The 24,192-nt window shown below is 54.0% G+C and overlaps 1 protein-coding gene across 2 annotated transcripts in view; it reads left to right on the top strand.

Annotated features, from left to right (window-relative positions):
• Window positions 1-24,192, top strand: part of LOC101163950 (polypeptide N-acetylgalactosaminyltransferase 14) — a 126,121-nt gene that overhangs the window by 22,508 nt on the left and 79,421 nt on the right. Inside the window, exon 1 of one of the 2 annotated variants that reach the window (XM_023952947.1) lies at window positions 3,330-3,473. The exons of the other annotated variant lie outside the window; for it this stretch is intronic. Coding sequence (XP_023808715.1) covers window positions 3,385-3,473 — 89 coding nt within the window. The 5' untranslated portion in view covers window positions 3,330-3,384. Of the gene's footprint in view, window positions 1-3,329; window positions 3,474-24,192 lie in introns of those variants that run through there. 2 annotated transcript variants of the gene reach the window in all.

Raw genomic sequence — 24,192 nt, 5'->3', positions numbered from 1 at the left:
GTACGTCCCCACAGCACAAGATGTACACCCCCACGGTACTACAGGTACGCCCCCACAGCACTACAGGTACGCCCCCCACGGTACTACAGGTACGCCCCCACAGCACTACAGGTACGCCCCCACGGTACTACAGGTACGCCCCCACAGCACTACAGGTACACCCCCCGGGACTACATGTACGTCCACACAGCACTAGAGATACACCCCCACTGTACTACAGGTACGCCCCCACAGCACTACAGGTACGCCCCCACAGCACTACAGGTACACCCCCCGGGACTACATGTACGTCCACACAGCACTAGAGATACACCCCCACGGTACTACAGGTACGCCCCCACAGCACTACAGGTACGCCCCCACGGTACTACAGGTACGCCCCCACAGCACTACAGGTACACCCCCCGGGACTACATGTACGTCCACACAGCACTAGAGATACACCCCCACGGTACTACAGGTACGCCCCCACAGCACTACAGGTACGCCCCCCCCGGTACTACAGGTATGCCCCCACAGCACTACAGGTACGCCCCCACGGTACTACAGGTACACCCCCACGCCACTACAGGTACACCAGCTTTTGAACTGCAAAAGATTTATGAAAACATGTTTGACTGAAGTGACAAAGTGTAAAAAGTTTTTGAGGGAGAGTTTTTTTTTTGTATATAGTGCTGCACAGTGGTGTAGCGGTTAGCACTTTCAGTGGGAAAGCACTGGTTCGAATCCCAGCCGAGTTCTTTCTGTGTGGAGTTTGCCCGTTCTCCTCTTTCGTGTGTCGATTTTGTCCGGTTTCCTCCTATAGTCCGAAAACACGATTCATATGTTTACTGAGGCCTCTAGCTGTGTGTGGTCCTGTTCAGGCTGTACGCTTCTATTGGCTGGTATAGGCTCCAGCAACCCCAAAAACATAGATGAACGGATTTTTCTTTTATTTATAAATGGGGGAAAAAAACAAGTTCTGCTCAGGAAATACTCTGATAAATAATTGCTCTGATTTATGTGACATCATTTTGGCTCAGACCCCCCCTGCAGTCAAGGTGAGTGCAGCACACTGTCCATCCCAACCCCCCACCGGCGTCCTCCTCCTTCTGGGTCGGCCTCCCCGCCCCTTCCCTCGGTGCGCGGTGGGACTGAACGCGAACACGTGTTCTGCAGAGAAGCATGACCGTCACGGCAGGAACACGTCAGATGAAGGGAAACACGTCTGACTGCGGCGAACCTCATCAGCGGCGCCGAGTTCCCCTGAAGTCTGCCGCGTTGAGCCCGATGTTTGGACAGATATTTGACTCTGATTTGATGTAGGAGCGTGAGAGCGCCGAGCTTATCAGTGCAAACACGTACCTGCAGGCGTAAACAAACACGGGTGAAGTGCAGCTTCACGGAGAAACGCCGAATCAGATGAGGCGAGCAGCGTTTCCCGCAGCTCATAATTATTTTATATGACACTTTCAGATAGCAGAATAGAACCTGTTCCAGACAGAAACCGCAAAATTACCTCCTTATGCTCAGAAACAAGCTAATTGAAAAGAGGCATGTGGTTAAATTGCAGCTGCTCTTGTCTGAAGATAAGAGCTCGTCTCTCTGAGAGTCTCCGAGTTTTATTCCAGGAGATAAAACCCGTTAGCGAAGGCGGGTGAGCACGCAGAACGGCGCCGCACAGGGACGCACAACACAACCACTCCAACAACCACACACCATGACAACAACTTTATCTACACTCATCCATCTCCAGCTGTAATTTGACCCTTTAAACCCCAGTAAATAAAATGAAATGACCAAACGAAGCTCGTTAACCGTTTAGCCAATCAAAACGAAGCAGCAGGTAGGTGATGCTCAGCCTGAGCTCCACTCTTTTCATTATTTGGACTAATGTCAGTCTTTAACGAAATGAAACTGATTCCATCAGAATTCTGCTTCAGAATCCGATGGAATCATGTTGATTACAGAAACGGGCCGGAGTCCGTTTGGAGCTGAAGTTCTGCTCCTGAAGGGCCAAAGCCTGAAGCATCAGAGAAGCTTCTGATGCTCCTCAGCTCCCTAATAAACGCCTGTGAAGGAGCGACTTCTCATTTCGCCGTACGTCCGTGAGCGGCGGCAGGATGTTGGCGGAGCGCGGCGCCGATGCAGCTCATCTGACGACCTATTTTTACGCTTTCTGGGTGACTAAGCCTCACAGACGAGGAGGTGAGAAGAACGCAGAGCCGCTGCCTGTTCTTCATCATTTCTGACCTAAATCCTGCCGGACGTCTGAAGGTGTAAACCAGTTCAGACGAACAAAGCAGGAGCCCCTCCCCATTCTGACCACCCCTCCCATGGTTATTAATGCCGGGAACGCTGCTTCTGCCAGCTCCACCTTCATCCTGGAGTCTGTCCTGTAACTGAGAGGGCCTCTGATGGGAGCTGTGACTGAGCGTGCACCGCTGTGCACGTGTGCGTGCACGTGCTCCTGCGTGTGCGTCAGATGCCTCCTGCATCATCTGCTGTGTGAAGGCAGGAGACAGGCTGACATAAGGTGCGGCGAGCGCGTGCACGCCGGCGTGGAGGCTGTGTGGGAGGGGAAACCGGAGCAGGCGTATGCATTCATCTGTTAACGGGGCGGTGGGGGGCAGATGGGGCTCATTTATCTCTCACAGGACGGGGGGGGGGGCTGTTATGTGATTATTTTCTGCATCTCAGGAGCTCTCAGCGGACAAAATAATGCCCCCCCCCCCCCCCAGCTCTCAGGACCAAAAGCAGAAAAGAGTTTGATGGTCTTTCAGAACAGCTTGTTTTACCTGAATAGGGGCTTTGTGGCTCACGTTGCCACGGAAACCAGTCAGGCGGCGTGAAGGTGACAGGGGGTTTTTAAATGACACAAAAACCCACAGAGCCGGCGTGAAAAACACAAGGGGGGATTTAAGCCTGCAGTCACAGGTATGCCCCCCCATGCAGAAGAGGAGCGGCCTGAGCGTGTGCTGTCCCTCTCTGAAGGTCAACCTTGACCTCCTCACCTTTAGGACCAGACCTGTGGTCATGTGACCTGCTGGGATTTGTGTCACAATTGTGGACAAATGTGAGTTCAGCAAACCCTTTCTGTGTGTGTGTGTATACATGTGTGTGTGTACATGTGTGTGTAGATTCTGGTCTGGTTGTGTATTTAAGCTCTTACATTGTTGTTAAGGTCAGGATAGTCTAGGGTTTCATTCCTGGGGGAGTAACGAGCAGGAACCCCATCCATTGGAGGTTCTTGGTGAAGACTTCAGGCTCCTCCTCTTCACGTTGGACATGAGACGCGCGTTCAGCGGCGCTTGTTTTGTACGTAGAGCCAAAAACAGACGTACAGAGGTGCGTAGCTCTGCGTGAACATGAGCGTTTGGAAGGCTTGGATTTACACGCGTGTGCATGGACCTCTGGGACGTGGTTGCTTGTTTCCGGGGGCGGTGTGAACCTCAGGTCTGGAGTTCTGCTCCGGGACCAAAGGCTTCAGTGAGGTAACGGCGGCAGCTCCATCAGAGCTTGGGGGCAGCGGACCGGAACATCTTCAGGTTCCTCCAGAACTTTGTCAGCTCCTCTTCTCCTCCTGCTCACTGCTGCAGCTTTTAGGTGGAGGAGTCCCCGTTCCTCCTTTAGCTTGGTGTTGGTGCTGCTCCTCGTTTGTGAGGTTCTGTCTTTGTAGTCTCTGTTTTGGGATGGGGGTGGGGGGGGGGGCTGTCTGTGTTTTATGCAGAGAGCCCCCCCGTCATTATCTGCTGTTCAGAAGAGGAGATGAGAGGAGAGCTGTGACCGTCTATAGCTGCGATAAGGAGGCGCAGAAGAGGAGGAGCAGGGAGGAAAGAGAGGAAGAAAAGTCAAGGAGAGATTAGGAAAACACGAGGAGGGGGCAGGAGATGGGGGAGATGCCACAAGCTGCTGAGAGGGGAGATAATTGCCACATGCAGAGCTGGAGAGGCTGAGTGTTGATGTGTGCGGGCGGGGCGCTCCACTTCAGCGCTCCGCTATTATCTCAGCGAGCAGGGAACCTCCCCGTCTGTGAGGCTGCAATCACGCCGCTGCAGGGATTAGACGGAGCCGCCGGCCGTTGTAGCTCACAGGAGGATAGCACACAATGAACCCGACCCATTTTAAAGGGGCGGGGCTTCACCAGAACTGAACACGTGTAAACGCGGCACGCTTCTAACACGCTTCTGACACGCTTAGTGTTTATCCTTTGTCATCTTTGAGGCTTCAGTCCGGCCTTCCAGGCACAGAACCAGCAGTACAGTTCTGGTTCTCATCCTGGGAGGCTGCGGTCCCCCCCCCTCTAAGCCAGTCCAGAAGGTGCGGCGAGCTCGGATCAGGTGGACTTTTGGAACCGGGGGGGGGTCAGTGAGGTGATGAAGAGGAACACAGCTGATCTTCATCACTGAGAGGATGCGAAAGCGTTCCTTGTTTTCTGTCTGCAGAGGCGTGCTGCCCCCCCCGACCCCCCCCCCCCCCCCCCCGTGTGTTGGTGTAAACATCTTCAAAGATGGATATCAGCAATTTGCATTCTGCTACAAACACATTTTTCCTCGCTCGCTGCCACTCAGCCGTCTGCTGTGCGGAAATGGAAATCGGCTGAAGATGGGGTCTGGGGTGGGGGGAGGGAGGGGGGTACGGGATTTAACGGCGGGGAATCCTTTGTTTTCTCTGCCGGGTCAGAAACGGGGATCACGCTGGAGGTCAACTCAGGAGGCGTTGCCATGGCGACGCGTTTTAGAAACTCACTTCAAAGGTTTTGCCCCACACAGTCGCCCTCAGCCTTTCCCTTGTCTTCAGCTTTTGTGTTATTCCAGAGGAAAAGTTTTCCGATTTTCATGTTTTTGAGTTTGATGCCGCACGCGGCTTGCCGCTCTAGCACAGCATGTTTCTATCAGAGGTTTGGGTTGAACTGAAACTGCGGCAGAAAGGCGCCGTCGGTCGGGGATGAAGGCGGCTGGCACACGTCTGTCCTCCTCGCTGGATTTTTAACCCATTATTTTAATTAACCTTATTTCAATGTTTTATTGTTTTCATCAATATGTTTACTTTTTTATTCTCATTTTTATTTATTTTTATTTCCGGTGCTTCCTCAGCTGGAACCTCTCTCTCTGGGTCGGCCGCTGTTCAGCCACTGCAGCTCCAGATGGGGACCTGCATCGCCGCTTAGCTGTGGTGGAGCGGTCCCCGCCTGTGATGCTGCATTTGGCCGTCTATGCGGCTGTTCACCGAGGGGGAGGTTCCAATTATCAGCCTTTCCAGCATCTTGTTTTTGTGCTCAGCCTATTTCTCATTGTCCATTGCCATCAGTTAGGGGGTGGGAGGTGTGAAAGGAGTGGGGGGCTAGGTACGGGGAGGGGGGCCCTATTTATTTATTTTTATTTATTTATTTTAATCCTCATGCTTGTTTTTACATTTTGTTGTGTTTTAATGTAAAGCACTTTGTGTTATATTTTTATATGAAAAGTGCTTTATAAATAAAGTTTGATTTGATTTGATTTGGTGCAGACACCCTTTCAAAATAAAAGCATGGGACCTCGGATGTTGGTCTTCAACCCCTCAAGGAGATCGGTATCCAGATTGTGCTCATGCGCACGTGCACCAGCGTGCTAAACAGCCCGTGAACCCTCCACCCTCACAGTGTGGAGCTGAACACCAACCACTTTATGAGCCCTGACCCCCCAGGGAGGGAGGAAACCTCTGCGTCTTAGCTCATTCTAGGATGTCGCTCCACATCCTCCTCCTCTAATCGAGGGGAGCAGTTACCTTCAGCTCAGCAGAAGTTTGGGTCAGACGTGGTTCTGCTGGTTCTGCCCCCTCAGAACAACAATGCAGGAGAGGAACCTTCAGTCCAAAAGCTCAGTTTTCTGACAAACAGAGGAAACAGAATTCCTACGTTTACCCATGTCAGCATGACAGCTGGGAGTCCTTGATGATGACATCTACATGGTGGATTGTGGGTAATCTGTAGAGGTGGAGCGGTGGGTGTAGAAGCTGTGAATAGAGTGAGGCTAAGCAGGTTTATCAGAAAAAGAGGTTTGTTAGACGTTTTCCTCACAGAAGACTGCATGTTGAAGCATCAGGTGTTTGGTCCTTGTGGGACAGTCTGCTTCACCTTCATCCTGCTTCACCTTCATCCTGCCTCACCCTGCTTCCTCTTCCTCTTGTTATCCAGACTCAGTCCAGCATTAAGGCGGAACCTCTGCAGGTCTCCGCCCCCTCTGCTGGGTGAAGAGGATGCAAAGCTGCTGCCTCAGACGGGTCGAGGTGATGCGTAGAAAAGCTCTGATGCCTCATTGATTTCACCCCTTTAATCCACTTTCAGGGGGGGTCAGCAGGCAGATTAATGCTGCTCTCTGAAGCTGCTGCTGTCAGACTGGAAACAGGAAACAGAGGGGAGGAGCTTCTGCAGATAGTTGACATTTTACTGAGGGGATGCCTAATAAACAAACACTGTGCGTGTGCATGTGTGTGTGTGTGGGTATGTGTGTGCATGTGTACGTGTGGGTGTGTGCATATGTACGTGTGAATGTTGGTGTACCTGCGTTTGCAGACTGGTCTGTCGATGCTCCTGTTTCGATCCGCCGTTATTCATCTGTTGCTGGGATCGGGTCCTTCACGTCTCCCTCCTTTTTTCCCTAATTGTCTTCTTCGTCTGCGTGTCGTGAATCGAACGAGGCGTCAGGTCGTGAAGCGAACGAAGCCTCAGGTCGTGAAGCGAACCAAGCGTCAGGTCGTGAAGCGAACGAGCATCGAGTCATGAATTGAACGAGGTGTCAGGTTGTGAAGCGAATGAAGCGTTGAGTCGTAAATCGAACGACGAGTTGAGTCGTGAATCGAACGAGGCGTCAGGTCGTGAAGCGAACGAAGCCTCAGGTCGTTGAGCGAACGAAGCGTCAGGTCATGAATCGAATGAGGCGTCAGGTCTTGAAGCGAAGGAAGCCTCAGGTCGTGAAGCGAACCAAGCGTCAGGTCGTGAAGTGAACGAAGCGCAGAGTCATGAATTGAACGAGGTGTCAGGTTGTGAAGCGAACGAAGCGTCGAGTCGTGAATCGAACGACGAGTTGAGTCGTGAATCGAACGAGGCGTCAGGTCGTGAAGCGAACAAAGCCTCAGGTCGTTGAGCGAACGAAGCGTCGAGTCATGAATCGAACGAGGCGTCAGGTTGTGAAGCGAACGAAGCGTCGAGTCGTGAATCGAACGACGAGTCGAGTCGTGAATCGAACGAGGCGTCAGGTCGTGAAGCAAACGAAGCGTCAGGTCGTGAAGCGAACGAAGCGTCGTGTCATGAATCGAACGAGGCGTCAGGTTGTGAAGCGAACGAAGCGTCGAGTCGTGAATCGAAAGACGAGTCGAGTCGTGAATCGAACGAGGCGTCAGGTCGTGAAGCGAACGAAGCGTCGAGTCATGAATCGAGGTTGTGAAGCGAACGAAGCGTTGAGTCGTGAATCGAACGACGAGTCGATTCGTGAATCGAACGAGGCGTCAGGTCGTGAAGCAAGCGAAGCGCCAGGTCGTGAAGCGAACGAAGCGTTGCGTCATGAATCGAACGAGGCGTCAGGTCGTGAAGCGAACGAAGCCTCAGGTCGTGAAGCGAACGAAGCGTTGCGTCATGAATCGAACGAGGCGTCAGGTCATGAATCGAACGAGGCGTCAGGTTGTGAAGCGAACGAAGCGTCGAGTCGTGAATCGAACGACGAGTCGAGTCGTGAATCGAACGAGGCGTCAGGTCGTGAAGCGAACGAAGGGTCGAGTCATGATTTGAACGAGGCGTCAGGTTGTGAAGCGAACGAAGCTTCGAGTCGTGAATCAAACGACGAGTCGAGTCGTGAATCGAACGAGGCGTCAGGTCGTGAAGCAAACGAAGCGTCAGGTCGTGAAGCGAACGAAGCGTCGAGTCATGAATCGAAAGACGAGTCGAGTCGTGAATCGAACGAGGCGTCAGGTCGTGAAGCGAACGAAGCGTCGAGTCATGAATCGAGGTTGTGAAGCGAACCAAGCGTTGAGTCGTGAATCGAACGACGAGTCGAGTCGTGAATCGAACGAGGCGTCAGGTCGTGAAGCAAACGAAGCGTCGAGTTGTGAAGCGAACGAAGCGTCGCGTCATGAATCGAACGAGGCGTCAGGTCGTGTAGCGAACGAAGCCTCAGGTCGTGAAGCGAACGAAGCGTCGAGTCATGAATCGAACGAGGCGTCAGGTTGTGAAGCGAACGAAGCGTCGAGTCGTGAATCGAACGACGAGTCGAGTCGTGAATCGAACGAGGCGTCAGGTCGTGAAGCGAACGAAGCGTCGAGTCATGAATTGAACGAGGCGTCAGGTTGTGAAGCGAATGAAGCGTCGAGTCGTGAATCAAACGTCGAGTTGTGAATCGAACGAGGCGTCAGGTCGTGAAGCAAACGAAGCGTCAGGTCGTGAAGCGAACGAAGCGTCGAGTCATGAATCGAAAGAGGCGTCAGGTCGTGAAGCAAACAAAGCGTAGAGTCGGTGAGGGAACGAAGCGGCAAGTCGTGAATCGAACGAGGCGTCAGGTCGTGAATCGAACGAGGCGTCAGGTCGTGAAGAAAACGAAGCGTCGAGTCGTGAAGCGAACGAGGGGTCAGGTCGTGAAGAAAACGAAGCGTCGAGTCGTGAAGTGAACGAGGCGTCGAGTCGTGAAGCAAATGAAGCGTAGAGTCGGTGAGGGAACGAAGCGGCAAGTCGTGAAGCGAACGAGGCGTCGAGTCGTGAAGCAAACGAATCGTAGACTCGGTGAGGGAACGAAGTGGCAAGTTAGAAGTAAACGAGGCGTCAGGTCGTGAAGCGAACGAAGCGTCAGGTCGTGAAGTGAACGAATCGTCGAGTCGTGAATCGAACGAGGAGTCAGCTCGTGAAGCGAACGAAGCCTCAGGTCGTTGAGCGAACGAAGCGTCGAGTCATGAATCGAATGAGGCGTCAGGTCTTGAAGCGAACGAAACCTCAGGGCGTGAAGCGAACCAAGCGTCAGGTCGTGAAGTGAACGAAGCGTCGAGTCATGAATTGAACGAGGTGTCAGGTTGTGATGCGAACGAAGCGTCGAGTCGTGAATCGAACGACGAGTTGAGTCGTGAATCGAACGAGGCGTCAGGTCGTGAAGCGAACGAAGCCTCAGGTCGTTGAGCGAACGAAGCGTCGAGTCATGAATCGAACGAGGCGTCAGGTTGTGAAGCGTACGAAGCGTCGAGTCGTGAATCGAACGACGAGTCGAGTCGTGAATCGAACGAGGCGTCAGGTCGTGAACCAAACGAAGCGTCAGTTCGTGAAGCGAACGAAGCGTCGAGTCATGAATCGAACGAGGCGTCAGGTTGTGAAGCGAACGAAGCGTCGAGTCGTGAATCGAAAGACGAGTCGAGTCGTGAATCGAATGAGGCGTCAGGTCGTGAAGCGAACGAAGCGTCGAGTCATGAATCGAGGTTGTGAATCGAACGAAGCGTTGAGTCGTGAATCGAACGACGAGTCGAGTCGTGAATCGAACGAGGCGTCAGGTCGTGAAGCAAGCGAAGCGCCAGGTCGTGAAGCGAATGAAGCGTCGCGTCATGAATCGAACGAGGCGTCAGGTCGTGAAGCGAACGAAGCCTCAGGTCGTGAAGCGAACGAAGCGTCGAGTCATGAATCGAACGAGGCGTCAGGTTGTGAAGCGAACGAAGCGTCGAGTCGTGAATCGAACGACGAGTCGAGTCGTGAATCGAACGAGGCGTCAGGTTGTGAAGCGAACGAAGCGTCGAGTCGTGAATCGAACGACGAGTCGAGTCGTGAATCGAACGAGGCGTCAAGTCGTGAAGCAAACGAAGCGTCAGGTCGTGAAGCGAACGAAGCGTCGAGTCATGAATCGAACGAGGCGTCAGGTTGTGAAGCGAACGAAGCGTCGAGTCGTGAATCGAAAGACGAGTCGAGTCGTGAATCGAACGAGGCGTCAGGTCGTGAAGCGAACGAAGCGTCGAGTCATGAATCGAGGTTGTGAACCGAACGAAGCGTTGAGTCGTGAATCGAACGACGAGTCGAGTCGTGAATCGAACGAGGCGTCAGGTCGTGAAGCAAACGAAGCGTTGAGTCATGAATTGAACGAGGCGTCAGGTTGTGAAGCGAACGACGCGTCGAGTCGTGAATCAAACGACGAGTCGAGTCGTGAATCGAACGAGGCGTCAGGTCGTGAAGCAAACGAAGCGTCAGGTCGTGAAGCAAACGAAGCGTCGAGTCATGAATCGAACGAGGCGTCAGGTTGTGAAGCGAACGAAGCGTCGAGTCGTGAAGCAAACGAAGCGTAGACTCGGTGAGGGAACGAAGCGGCAAGTCGTGAAGTAAACGAGGCGTCAGGTCGAGAAGCGAACGAAGCGTCAGGTCGTGAAGCAAACGAAGCGTCAGGTCGTGAAGCGAACGAAGCGTCGAGTCATGAATCGAACGAGGCGTCAGGTTGTGAAGCGAACGAAGCGTCGAGTCGTGAATCGAAAGACGAGTCGAGTCGTGAATCGAACGAGGCGTCAGGTCGTGAAGCGAACGAAGCGTCGAGTCATGAATCGAGGTTGTGAAGCGAACGAAGCGTTGAGTCGTGAATCGAACTACGAGTCGAGTCGTGAATCGAACGAGGCATCAGGTCGTGAAGCAAGCGAAGCGCCAGGTCGTGAAGCGAACGAAGCGTTGCGTCATGAATCGAACGAGGCGTCAGGTCGTGAAGCGAACGAAGCCTCAGGTCGTGAAGCGAACGAGGCGTCAGGTTGTGAAGCGAACGAAGCGTCGAGTCGTGAATCGAACGACGAGTCGAGTCGTGAATCGAACGACGAGTCGAGTCGTGAATCGAACGAGGCGTCAGGTCGTGAAGCGAACGAAGGGTCGAGTCATGATTTGAACGAGGCGTCAGGTTGTGAAGCGAACGAAGCGTCGAGTCGTGAATCAAACGACGAGTCGAGTCGTGAATCGAACGAGACGTCAGGTCGTGAAGCAAACGAAGCGTCAGGTCGTGAAGCGAACGAAGCGTCGAGTCATGAATCGAAAGACGAGTCGAGTCGTGAATCGAACGAGGCGTCAGGTCGTGAAGCGAACGAAGCGTCGAGTCATGAATCGAGGTTGTGAAGCGAACGAAGCGTTGAGTCGTGAATCGAACGACGAGTCGAGTCGTGAATCGAACGAGGCGTCAGGTCGTGAAGCAAACGAAGCGTTGAGTCATGAATTGAACGAGGCGTCAGGTTGTGAAGCGAACGACGCGTCGAGTCGTGAATCAAACGACGAGTCGAGTCGTGAATCGAACGAAGCGTCAGGTCGTGAAGCAAACGAAGCGTCAGGTCGTGAAGCGAACGAAGCCTCAGGTCGTGAAGCGAACCAAGCGTCAGGTCGTGAAGCGAACGAGCATCGAGTCATGAATTGAACGAGGTGTCAGGTTGTGAAGCGAATGAAGCGTTGAGTCGTAAATCGAACGACGAGTTGAGTCGTGAATCGAACGAGGCGTCAGGTCGTGAAGGGAACGAAGCCTCAGGTCGTTGAGCGAACGAAGCGTCAGGTCATGAATCGAATGAGGCGTCAGGTCTTGAAGCGAAGGAAGCCTCAGGTCGTGAAGCGAACCAAGCGTCAGGTCGTGAAGTGAACGAAGCGCAGAGTCATGAATTGAACGAGGTGTCAGGTTGTGAAGCGAACGAAGCGTCGAGTCGTGAATCGAACGACGAGTTGAGTCGTGAATCGAACGAGGCGTCAGGTCGTGAAGCGAACAAAGCCTCAGGTCGTTGAGCGAACGAAGCGTCGAGTCATGAATCGAACGAGGCGTCAGGTTGTGAAGCAAACGAAGCGTCGAGTCGTGAATCGAACGACGAGTCGAGTCGTGAATCGAACGAGGCGTCAGGTCGTGAAGCAAACGAAGCGTCAGGTCGTGAAGCGAACGAAGCGTCGTGTCATGAATCGAACGAGGCGTCAGGTTGTGAAGCGAACGAAGCGTCGAGTCGTGAATCGAAAGACGAGTCGAGTCGTGAATCGAACGAGGCGTCAGGTCGTGAAGCGAACGAAGCGTCGAGTCATGAATCGAGGTTGTGAAGCGAACGAAGCGTTGAGTCGTGAATCGAACGACGAGTCGATTCGTGAATCGAACGAGGCGTCAGGTCGTGAAGCAAGCGAAGCGCCAGGTCGTGAAGCGAACGAAGCGTTGCGTCATGAATCGAACGAGGCGTCAGGTCGTGAAGCGAACGAAGCCTCAGGTCGTGAAGCGAACGAAGCGTTGCGTCATGAATCGAACGAGGCCTCAGGTCATGAATCGAACGAGGCGACAGGTTGTGAAGCGAACGAAGCGTCGAGTCGTGAATCGAACGACGAGTCGAGTCGTGAATCGAACGAGGCGTCAGGTCGTGAAGCGAACGAAGGGTCGAGTCATGATTTGAACGAGGCGTCAGGTTGTGAAGCGAACGAAGCTTCGAGTCGTGAATCAAACGACGAGTCGAGTCGTGAATCGAACGAGGCGTCAGGTCGTGAAGCAAACGAAGCGTCAGGTCGTGAAGCGAACGAAGCGTCGAGTCATGAATCGAAAGACGAGTCGAGTCGTGAATCGAACGAGACGTCAGGTCGTGAAGCGAACGAAGCGTCGAGTCATGAATCGAGGTTGTGAAGCGAACCAAGCGTTGAGTCGTGAATCGAACGACGAGTCGATTCGTGAATCGAACGAGGCGTCAGGTCGTGAAGCAAGCGAAGCGCCAGGTCGTGAAGCGAACGAAGCGTTGCGTCATGAATCGAACGAGGCGTCAGGTCGTGAAGCGAACGAAGCCTCAGGTCGTGAAGCGAACGAAGCGTTGCGTCATGAATCGAACGAGGCGTCAGGTCATGAATCGAACGAGGCGTCAGGTTGTGAAGCGAACGAAGCGTCGAGTCGTGAATCGAACGACGAGTCGAGTCGTGAATCGAACGAGGCGTCAGGTCGTGAAGCGAACGAAGGGTCGAGTCATGATTTGAACGAGGCGTCAGGTTGTGAAGCGAACGAAGCTTCGAGTCGTGAATCAAACGACGAGTCGAGTCGTGAATCGAACGAGGCGTCAGGTCGTGAAGCAAACGAAGCGTCAGGTCGTGAAGCGAACGAAGCGTCGAGTCATGAATCGAAAGACGAGTCGAGTCGTGAATCGAACGAGGCGTCAGGTCGTGAAGCGAACGAAGCGTCGAGTCATGAATCGAGGTTGTGAAGCGAACCAAGCGTTGAGTCGTGAATCGAACGACGAGTCGAGTCGTGAATCGAACGAGGCGTCAGGTCGTGAAGCAAACGAAGCGTCGAGTTGTGAAGCGAACGAAGCGTCGCGTCATGAATCGAACGAGGCGTCAGGTCGTGTAGCGAACGAAGCCTCAGGTCGTGAAGCGAACGAAGCGTCGAGTCATGAATCGAACGAGGCGTCAGGTTGTGAAGCGAACGAAGCGTCGAGTCGTGAATCGAACGACGAGTCGAGTCGTGAATCGAACGAGGCGTCAGGTCGTGAAGCGAACGAAGCGTCGAGTCATGAATTGAACGAGGCGTCAGGTTGTGAAGCGAATGAAGCGTCGAGTCGTGAATCAAACGTCGAGTTGTGAATCGAACGAGGCGTCAGGTCGTGAAGCAAACGAAGCGTCAGGTCGTGAAGCGAACGAAGCGTCGAGTCATGAATCGAAAGAGGCGTCAGGTCGTGAAGCAAACAAAGCGTAGAGTCGGTGAGGGAACGAAGCGGCAAGTCGTGAATCGAACGAGGCGTCAGGTCGTGAATCGAACGAGGCGTCAGGTCGTGAAGAAAACGAAGCGTCGAGTCGTGAAGCGAACGAGGGGTCAGGTCGTGAAGAAAACGAAGCGTCGAGTCGTGAAGTGAACGAGGCGTCGAGTCGTGAAGCAAATGAAGCGTAGAGTCGGTGAGGGAACGAAGCGGCAAGTCGTGAAGCGAACGAGGCGTCGAGTCGTGAAGCAAACGAATCGTAGACTTGGTGAGGGAACGAAGTGGCAAGTTAGAAGTAAACGAGGCGTCAGGTCGTGAAGCGAACGAAGCGTCAGGTCGTGAAGTGAACGAATCGTCGAGTCGTGAATCGAACGAGGCGTCAGCTCGTGAAGCGAACGAAGCCTCAGGTCGTTGAGCGAACGAAGCGTCGAGTCATGAATCGAATGAGGCGTCAGGTCTTGAAGCGAACGAAACCTCAGGTCGTGAAGCGAACCAAGCGTCAGGTCGTGAAGTGAACGAAGCGTCGAGTCATGAATTGAACGAGGTGTCAGGTTGTGATGCGAACGAAGCGTCGAGTCGTGAATCGAACGACGAGTTGAGTCGTGAATCGAACGAGGCGTCAGGTCGTGAAGCGAACGAAGCCTCAGGTCGTTGAGCGAACGAAGCGTCGAGTCATGAATCGAACGAGGCGTCAGGTTGTGAAGCGTACGAAGCGTCGAGTCGTGAATCGAACGACGAGTCGAGTCGTGAATCGAACGAGGCGTCAGGTCGTGAACCAAACGAAGCGTCAGTTCGTGAAGCGAACGAAGCGTCGAGTCATGAATCGAACGAGGCGTCAGGTTGTGAAGCGAACGAAGCGTCGAGTCGTGAATCGAAAGACGAGTCGAGTCGTGAATCGAATGAGGCGTCAGGTCGTGAAGCGAACGAAGCGTCGAGTCATGAATCGAGGTTGTGAAACGAACGAAGCGTTGAGTCGTGAATCGAACGACGAGTCGAGTCGTGAATCGAACGAGGCGTCAGGTCGTGAAGCAAGCGAAGCGCCAGGTCGTGAAGCGAATGAAGCGTCGCGTCATGAATCGAACGAGGCGTCAGGTCGTGAAGCGAACGAAGCCTCAGGTCGTGAAGCGAACGAAGCGTCGAGTCATGAATCGAACGAGGCGTCAGGTTGTGAAGCGAACGAAGCGTCGAGTCGTGAATCGAACGACGAGTCGAGTCGTGAATCGAACGAGGCGTCAGGTTGTGAAGCGAACGAAGCCTCAGGTCGTTGAGCGAACGAAGCGTCGAGTCATGAATCGAATGAGGCGTCAGGTCTTGAAGCGAACGAAACCTCAGGTCGTGAAGCGAACCAAGCGTCAGGTCGTGAAGTGAACGAAGCGTCGAGTCATGAATTGAACGAGGTGTCAGGTTGTGATGCGAACGAAGCGTCGAGTCGTGAATCGAACGACGAGTTGAGTCGTGAATCGAACGAGGCGTCAGGTCGTGAAGCGAACGAAGCCTCAGGTCGTTGAGCGAACGAAGCGTCGAGTCATGAATCGAACGAGGCGTCAGGTTGTGAAGCGTACGAAGCGTCGAGTCGTGAATCGAACGACGAGTCGAGTCGTGAATCGAACGAGGCGTCAGGTCGTGAACCAAACGAAGCGTCAGTTCGTGAAGCGAACGAAGCGTCGAGTCATGAATCGAACGAGGCGTCAGGTTGTGAAGCGAACGAAGCGTCGAGTCGTGAATCGAAAGACGAGTCGAGTCGTGAATCGAATGAGGCGTCAGGTCGTGAAGCGAACGAAGCGTCGAGTCATGAATCGAACGAGGCGTCAGGTTGTGAAGCGAACGAAGCGTCGAGTCGTGAATCGAAAGACGAGTCGAGTCGTGAATCGAATGAGGCGTCAGGTCGTGAAGCGAACGAAGCGTCGAGTCATGAATCGAGGTTGTGAAACGAACGAAGCGTTGAGTCGTGAATCGAACGACGAGTCGAGTCGTGAATCGAACGAGGCGTCAGGTCGTGAAGCAAGCGAAGCGCCAGGTCGTGAAGCGAATGAAGCGTCGCGTCATGAATCGAACGAGGCGTCAGGTCGTGAAGCGAACGAAGCCTCAGGTCGTGAAGCGAACGAAGCGTCGAGTCATGAATCGAACGAGGCGTCAGGTTGTGAAGCGAACGAAGCGTCGAGTCGTGAATCGAACGACGAGTCGAGTCGTGAATCGAACGAGGCGTCAGGTTGTGAAGCGAACGAAGCGTCGAGTCGTGAATCGAACGACGAGTCGAGTCGTGAATCGAACGAGGCGTCAGGTCGTGAAGCAAACGAAGCGTCAGGTCGTGAAGCGAACGAAGCGTCGAGTCATGAATCGAAAGACGAGTCGAGTCGTGAATCGAACGAGGCGTCAGGTCGTGAAGCGAACGAAGCGTCGAGTCATGAATCGAGGTTGTGAAGCGAACGAAGCGTTGAGTCGTGAATCGAACGACGAGTCGAGTCGTGAATCGAACGAGGCATCAGGTCGTGAAGCAAGCGAAGCGCCAGGTCGTGAAGCGAACGAAGCGTTGCGTCATGAATCGAACGAGGCGTCAGGTCGTGAAGCGAACGAAGCCTCAGGTCGTGAAGCGAACGAGGCGTCAGGTTGTGAAGCGAACGAAGCGTCGAGTCGTGAATCGAACGACGAGTCGAGTCGTGAATCGAACGACGAGTCGAGTCGTGAATCGAACGAGGCGTCAGGTCGTGAAGCGAACGAAGGGTCGAGTCATGATTTGAACGAGGCGTCAGGTTGTGAAGCGAACGAAGCGTCGAGTCGTGAATCAAACGACGAGTCGAGTCGTGAATCGAACGAGACGTCAGGTCGTGAAGCAAACGAAGCGTCAGGTCGTGAAGCGAACGAAGCGTCGAGTCATGAATCGAAAGACGAGTCGAGTCGTGAATCGAACGAGGCGTCAGGTCGTGAAGCGAACGAAGCGTCGAGTCATGAATCGAGGTTGTGAAGCGAACGAAGCGTTGAGTCGTGAATCGAACGACGAGTCGAGTCGTGAATCGAACGAGGCGTCAGGTCGTGAAGCAAACGAAGCGTTGAGTCATGAATTGAACGAGGCGTCAGGTTGTGAAGCGAACGACGCGTCGAGTCGTGAATCAAACGACGAGTCGAGTCGTGAATCGAACGAAGCGTCAGGTCGTGAAGCAAACGAACCGTCAGGTCGTGAAGCGAACGAAGCCTCAGGTCGTGAAGCGAACCAAGCGTCAGGTCGTGAAGCGAACGAGCATCGAGTCATGAATTGAACGAGGTGTCAGGTTGTGAAGCGAATGAAGCGTTGAGTCGTAAATCGAACGACGAGTTGAGTCGTGAATCGAACGAGGCGTCAGGTCGTGAAGCGAACGAAGCCTCAGGTCGTTGAGCGAACGAAGCGTCAGGTCATGAATCGAATGAGGCGTCAGGTCTTGAAGCGAAGGAAGCCTCAGGTCGTGAAGCGAACCAAGCGTCAGGTCGTGAAGTGAACGAAGCGCAGAGTCATGAATTGAACGAGGTGTCAGGTTGTGAAGCGAACGAAGCGTCGAGTCGTGAATCGAACGACGAGTTGAGTCGTGAATCGAACGAGGCGTCAAGTCGTGAAGCGAACAAAGCCTCAGGTCGTTGAGCGAACGAAGCGTCGAGTCATGAATTGAACGAGGCGTCAGGTTGTGAAGCGAACGAAGCGTCGAGTCGTGAATCGAACGACGAGTCGAGTCGTGAATCGAACGAGGCGTCAGGTCGTGAAGCAAACGAAGCGTCAGGTCGTGAAGCGAACGAAGCGTCGTGTCATGAATCGAACGAGGCGTCAGGTTGTGAAGCGAACGAAGCGTCGAGTCGTGAATCGAAAGACGAGTCGAGTCGTGAATCGAACGAGGCGTCAGGTCGTGAAGCGAACGAAGCGTCGAGTCATGAATCGAGGTTGTGAAGCGAACGAAGCGTTGAGTCGTGAATCGAACGACGAGTCGATTCGTGAATCGAACGAGGCGTCAGGTCGTGAAGCAAGCGAAGCGCCAGGTCGTGAAGCGAACGAAGCGTTGCGTCATGAATCGAACGAGGCGTCAGGTCGTGAAGCGAACGAAGCCTCAGGTCGTGAAGCGAACGAAGCGTTGCGTCATGAATCGAACGAGGCCTCAGGTCATGAATCGAACGAGGCGTCAGGTTGTGAAGCGAACGAAGCGTCGAGTCGTGAATCGAACGACGAGTCGAGTCGTGAATCGAACGAGGCGTCAGGTCGTGAAGCGAACGAAGGGTCGAGTCATGATTTGAACGAGGCGTCAGGTTGTGAAGCGAACGAAGCTTCGAGTCGTGAATCAAACGACGAGTCGAGTCGTGAATCGAACGAGGCGTCAGGTCGTGAAGCAAACGAAGCGTCAGGTCGTGAAGCGAACGAAGCGTCGAGTCATGAATCGAAAGACGAGTCGAGTCGTGAATCGAACGAGACGTCAGGTCGTGAAGCGAACGAAGCGTCGAGTCATGAATCGAGGTTGTGAAGCGAACCAAGCGTTGAGTCGTGAATCGAACGACGAGTCGAGTCGTGAATCGAACGAGGCGTCAGGTCGTGAAGCAAACGAAGCGTCGAGTTGTGAAGCGAACGAAGCGTCGCGTCATGAATCGAACGAGGCGTCAGGTCGTGTAGCGAACGAAGCCTCAGGTCGTGAAGCGAACGAAGCGTCGAGTCATGAATCGAACGAGGCGTCAGGTTGTGAAGCGAACGAAGCGTCGAGTCGTGAATCGAACGACGAGTCGAGTCGTGAATCGAACGAGGCGTCAGGTCGTGAAGCGAACGAAGCGTCGAGTCGTGAATCGAACGAGGCGTCAGGTCGTGAAGCGAACGAAGCGTCGAGTCATGAATCGAGGTTGTGAAGCGAACGAAGCGTTGAGTCGTGAATCGAACGACGAGTCGATTCGTGAATCGAACGAGGCGTCAGGTCGTGAAGCAAGCGAAGCGCCAGGTCGTGAAGCGAACGAAGCGTTGCGTCATGAATCGAACGAGGCGTCAGGTCGTGAAGCGAACGAAGCCTCAGGTCGTGAAGCGAACGAAGCGTTGCGTCATGAATCGAACGAGGCCTCAGGTCATGAATCGAACGAGGCGTCAGGTTGTGAAGCGAACGAAGCGTCGAGTCGTGAATCGAACGACGAGTCGAGTCGTGAATCGAACGAGGCGTCAGGTCGTGAAGCGAACGAAGGGTCGAGTCATGATTTGAACGAGGCGTCAGGTTGTGAAGCGAACGAAGCTTCGAGTCGTGAATCAAACGACGAGTCGAGTCGTGAATCGAACGAGGCGTCAGGTCGTGAAGCAAACGAAGCGTCAGGTCGTGAAGCGAACGAAGCGTCGAGTCATGAATCGAAAGACGAGTCGAGTCGTGAATCGAACGAGACGTCAGGTCGTGAAGCGAACGAAGCGTCGAGTCATGAATCGAGGTTGTGAAGCGAACCAAGCGTTGAGTCGTGAATCGAACGACGAGTCGATTCGTGAATCGAACGAGGCGTCAGGTCGTGAAGCAAGCGAAGCGCCAGGTCGTGAAGCGAACGAAGCGTTGCGTCATGAATCGAACGAGGCGTCAGGTCGTGAAGCGAACGAAGCCTCAGGTCGTGAAGCGAACGAAGCGTTGCGTCATGAATCGAACGAGGCGTCAGGTCATGAATCGAACGAGGCGTCAGGTTGTGAAGCGAACGAAGCGTCGAGTCGTGAATCGAACGACGAGTCGAGTCGTGAATCGAACGAGGCGTCAGGTCGTGAAGCGAACGACGGGTCGAGTCATGATTTGAACGAGGCATCAGGTTGTGAAGCGAACGAAGCTTCGAGTCGTGAATCAAACGACGAGTCGAGTCGTGAATCGAACGAGGCGTCAGGTCGTGAAGCAAACGAAGCGTCAGGTCGTGAAGCGAACGAAGCGTCGAGTCATGAATCGAAAGACGAGTCGAGTCGTGAATCGAACGAGGCGTCAGGTCGTGAAGCGAACGAAGCGTCGAGTCATGAATCGAGGTTGTGAAGCGAACCAAGCGTTGAGTCGTGAATCGAACGACGAGTCGAGTCGTGAATCGAACGAGGCGTCAGGTCGTGAAGCAAACGAAGCGTCGAGTTGTGAAGCGAACGAAGCGTCGCGTCATGAATCGAACGAGGCGTCAGGTCGTGTAGCGAACGAAGCCTCAGGTCGTGAAGCGAACGAAGCGTCGAGTCATGAATCGAACGAGGCGTCAGGTTGTGAAGCGAACGAAGCGTCGAGTCGTGAATCGAACGACGAGTCGAGTCGTGAATCGAACGAGGCGTCAGGTCGTGAAGCGAACGAAGCGTCGAGTCATGAATTGAACGAGGCGTCAGGTTGTGAAGCGAATGAAGCGTCGAGTCGTGAATCAAACGTCGAGTTGTGAATCGAACGAGGCGTCAGGTCGTGAAGCAAACGAAGCGTCAGGTCGTGAAGCGAACGAAGCGTCGAGTCATGAATCGAAAGAGGCGTCAGGTCGTGAAGCAAACAAAGCGTAGAGTCGGTGAGGGAACGAAGCGGCAAGTCGTGAATCGAACGAGGCGTCAGGTCGTGAATCGAACGAGGCGTCAGGTCGTGAAGAAAACGAAGCGTCGAGTCGTGAAGCGAACGAGGGGTCAGGTCGTGAAGAAAACGAAGCGTCGAGTCGTGAAGTGAACGAGGCGTCGAGTCGTGAAGCAAATGAAGCGTAGAGTCGGTGAGGGAACGAAGCGGCAAGTCGTGAAGCGAACGAGGCGTCGAGTCGTGAAGCAAACGAATCGTAGACTCGGTGAGGGAACGAAGTGGCAAGTTAGAAGTAAACGAGGCGTCAGGTCGTGAAGCGAACGAAGCGTCAGGTCGTGAAGTGAACGAATCGTCGAGTCGTGAATCGAACGAGGCGTCAGCTCGTGAAGCGAACGAAGCCTCAGGTCGTTGAGCGAACGAAGCGTCGAGTCATGAATCGAATGAGGCGTCAGGTCTTGAAGCGAACGAAACCTCAGGTCGTGAAGCGAACCAAGCGTCAGGTCGTGAAGTGAACGAAGCGTCGAGTCATGAATTGAACGAGGTGTCAGGTTGTGATGCGAACGAAGCGTCGAGTCGTGAATCGAACGACGAGTTGAGTCGTGAATCGAACGAGGCGTCAGGTCGTGAAGCGAACGAAGCCTCAGGTCGTTGAGCGAACGAAGCGTCGAGTCATGAATCGAACGAGGCGTCAGGTTGTGAAGCGAACGAAGCGTCGAGTCGTGAATCGAACGACGAGTCGAGTCGTGAATCAAACGAGGCGTCAGGTCGTGAAGCGAACGAAGGGTCGAGTCATGATTTGAACGAGGCGTCAGGTTGTGAAGCGAACGAAGCTTCGAGTCGTGAATCAAACGACGAGTCGAGTCGTGAATCGAACGAGGCGTCAGGTCGTGAAGCAAACGAAGCGTCAGGTCGTGAAGCGAACGAAGCGTCGAGTCATGAATCGAAAGACGAGTCGAGTCGTGAATCGAACGAGACGTCAGGTCGTGAAGCGAACGAAGCGTCGAGTCATGAATCGAGGTTGTGAAGCGAACCAAGCGTTGAGTCGTGAATCGAACGACGAGTCGATTCGTGAATCGAACGAGGCGTCAGGTCGTGAAGCAAGCGAAGCGCCAGGTCGTGAAGCGAACGAAGCGTTGCGTCATGAATCGAACGAGGCGTCAGGTCGTGAAGCGAACGAAGCCTCAGGTCGTGAAGCGAACGAAGCGTTGCGTCATGAATCGAACGAGGCGTCAGGTCATGAATCGAACGAGGCGTCAGGTTGTGAAGCGAACGAAGCGTCGAGTCGTGAATCGAACGACGAGTCGAGTCGTGAATCGAACGAGGCGTCAGGTCGTGAAGCGAACGACGGGTCGAGTCATGATTTGAACGAGGCATCAGGTTGTGAAGCGAACGAAGCTTCGAGTCGTGAATCAAACGACGAGTCGAGTCGTGAATCGAACGAGGCGTCAGGTCGTGAAGCAAACGAAGCGTCAGGTCGTGAAGCGAACGAAGCGTCGAGTCATGAATCGAAAGACGAGTCGAGTCGTGAATCGAACGAGGCGTCAGGTCGTGAAGCGAACGAAGCGTCGAGTCATGAATCGAGGCTGTGAAGCGAACCAAGCGTTGAGTCGTGAATCGAACGACGAGTCGAGTCGTGAATCGAACGAGGCGTCAGGTCGTGAAGCAAACGAAGCCTCAGGTCGTGAAGCGAACGAAGCGTCGAGTCATGAATCGAACGAGGCGTCAGGTCTTGAAGCGAACGAAACCTCAGGTCGTGAAGCGAACCAAGCGTCAGGTCGTGAAGTGAACGAAGCGTCGAGTCATGAATTGAACGAGGTGTCAGGTTGTGATGCGAACGAAGCGTCGAGTCGTGAATCGAACGACGAGTTGAGTCGTGAATCGAACGAGGCGTCAGGTCGTGAAGCGAACGAAGCCTCAGGTCGTTGAGCGAACGAAGCGTCGAGTCATGAATCGAACGAGGCGTCAGGTTGTGAAGCGAACGAAGCGTCGAGTCGTGAATCGAACGACGAGTCGAGTCGTGAATCGAACGAGGCGTCAGGTCGTGAAGCGAACGAAGGGTCGAGTCATGATTTGAACGAGGCGTCAGGTTGTGAAGCGAACGAAGCTTCGAGTCGTGAATCAAACGACGAGTCGAGTCGTGAATCGAACGAGGCGTCAGGTCGTGAAGCAAACGAAGCGTCAGGTCGTGAAGCGAACGAAGCGTCGAGTCATGAATCGAAAGACGAGTCGAGTCGTGAATCGAACGAGACGTCAGGTCGTGAAGCGAACGAAGCGTCGAGTCATGAATCGAGGTTGTGAAGCGAACCAAGCGTTGAGTCGTGAATCGAACGACGAGTCGATTCGTGAATCGAACGAGGCGTCAGGTCGTGAAGCAAGCGAAGCGCCAGGTCGTGAAGCGAACGAAGCGTTGCGTCATGAATCGAACGAGGCGTCAGGTCGTGAAGCGAACGAAGCCTCAGGTCGTGAAGCGAACGAAGCGTTGCGTCATGAATCGAACGAGGCGTCAGGTCATGAATCGAACGAGGCGTCAGGTTGTGAAGCGAACGAAGCGTCGAGTCGTGAATCGAACGACGAGTCGAGTCGTGAATCGAACGAGGCGTCAGGTCGTGAAGCGAACGACGGGTCGAGTCATGATTTGAACGAGGCATCAGGTTGTGAAGCGAACGAAGCTTCGAGTCGTGAATCAAACGACGAGTCGAGTCGTGAATCGAACGAGGCGTCAGGTCGTGAAGCAAACGAAGCGTCAGGTCGTGAAGCGAACGAAGCGTCGAGTCATGAATCGAAAGACGAGTCGAGTCGTGAATCGAACGAGGCGTCAGGTCGTGAAGCGAACGAAGCGTCGAGTCATGAATCGAGGTTGTGAAGCGAACCAAGCGTTGAGTCGTGAATCGAACGACGAGTCGAGTCGTGAATCGAACGAGGCGTCAGGTCGTGAAGCAAACGAAGCCTCAGGTCGTGAAGCGAACGAAGCGTCGAGTCATGAATCGAACGAGGCGTCAGGTTGTGAAGCGAACGAAGCGTCGAGTCGTGAATCGAACGACGAGTCGAGTCGTGAATCGAACGAGGCGTCAGGTCGTGAAGCGAACGAAGCGTCGAGTCATGAATTGAACGAGGCGTCAGGTTGTGAAGCGAATGAAGCGTCGAGTCGTGAATCAAACGTCGAGTTGTGAATCGAACGAGGCGTCAGGTCGTGAAGCAAACGAAGCGTCAGGTCGTGAAGCGAACGAAGCGTCGAGTCATGAATCGAAAGAGGCGTCAGGTCGTGAAGCAAACAAAGCGTAGAGTCGGTGAGGGAACGAAGCGGCAAGTCGTGAATCGAACGAGGCGTCAGGTCGTGAATCGAACGAGGCGTCAGGTCGTGAAGAAAACGAAGCGTCGAGTCGTGAAGCGAACGAGGGGTCAGGTCGTGAAGAAAACGAAGCGTCGAGTCGTGAAGTGAACGAGGCGTCGAGTCGTGAAGCAAATGAAGCGTAGAGTCGGTGAGGGAACGAAGCGGCAAGTCGTGAAGCGAACGAGGCGTCGAGTCGTGAAGCAAACGAATCGTAGACTCGGTGAGGGAACGAAGTGGCAAGTTAGAAGTAAACGAGGCGTCAGGTCGTGAAGCGAACGAAGCGTCAGGTCGTGAAGTGAACGAATCGTCGAGTCGTGAATCGAACGAGGCGTCAGCTCGTGAAGCGAACGAAGCCTCAGGTCGTTGAGCGAACGAAGCGTCGAGTCATGAATCGAATGAGGCGTCAGGTCTTGAAGCGAACGAAACCTCAGGTCGTGAAGCGAACCAAGCGTCAGGTCGTGAAGTGAACGAAGCGTCGAGTCATGAATTGAACGAGGTGTCAGGTTGTGATGCGAACGAAGCGTCGAGTCGTGAATCGAACGACGAGTTGAGTCGTGAATCGAACGAGGCGTCAGGTCGTGAAGCGAACGAAGCCTCAGGTCGTTGAGCGAACGAAGCGTCGAGTCATGAATCGAACGAGGCGTCAGGTTGTGAAGCGTACGAAGCGTCGAGTCGTGAATCGAACGACGAGTCGAGTCGTGAATCGAACGAGGCGTCAGGTCGTGAACCAAACGAAGCGTCAGTTCGTGAAGCGAA

The sequence above is a fragment of the Oryzias latipes genome, chromosome 24 (assembly GCF_002234675.1).
Source record: "Oryzias latipes chromosome 24, ASM223467v1".
In the NCBI taxonomy this organism is placed as follows: domain Eukaryota; kingdom Metazoa; phylum Chordata; class Actinopteri; order Beloniformes; family Adrianichthyidae; genus Oryzias; species Oryzias latipes.
Note: the sequence above shows the minus strand (reverse complement) of the source record. Positions and strands in the feature narration are given on the sequence as shown.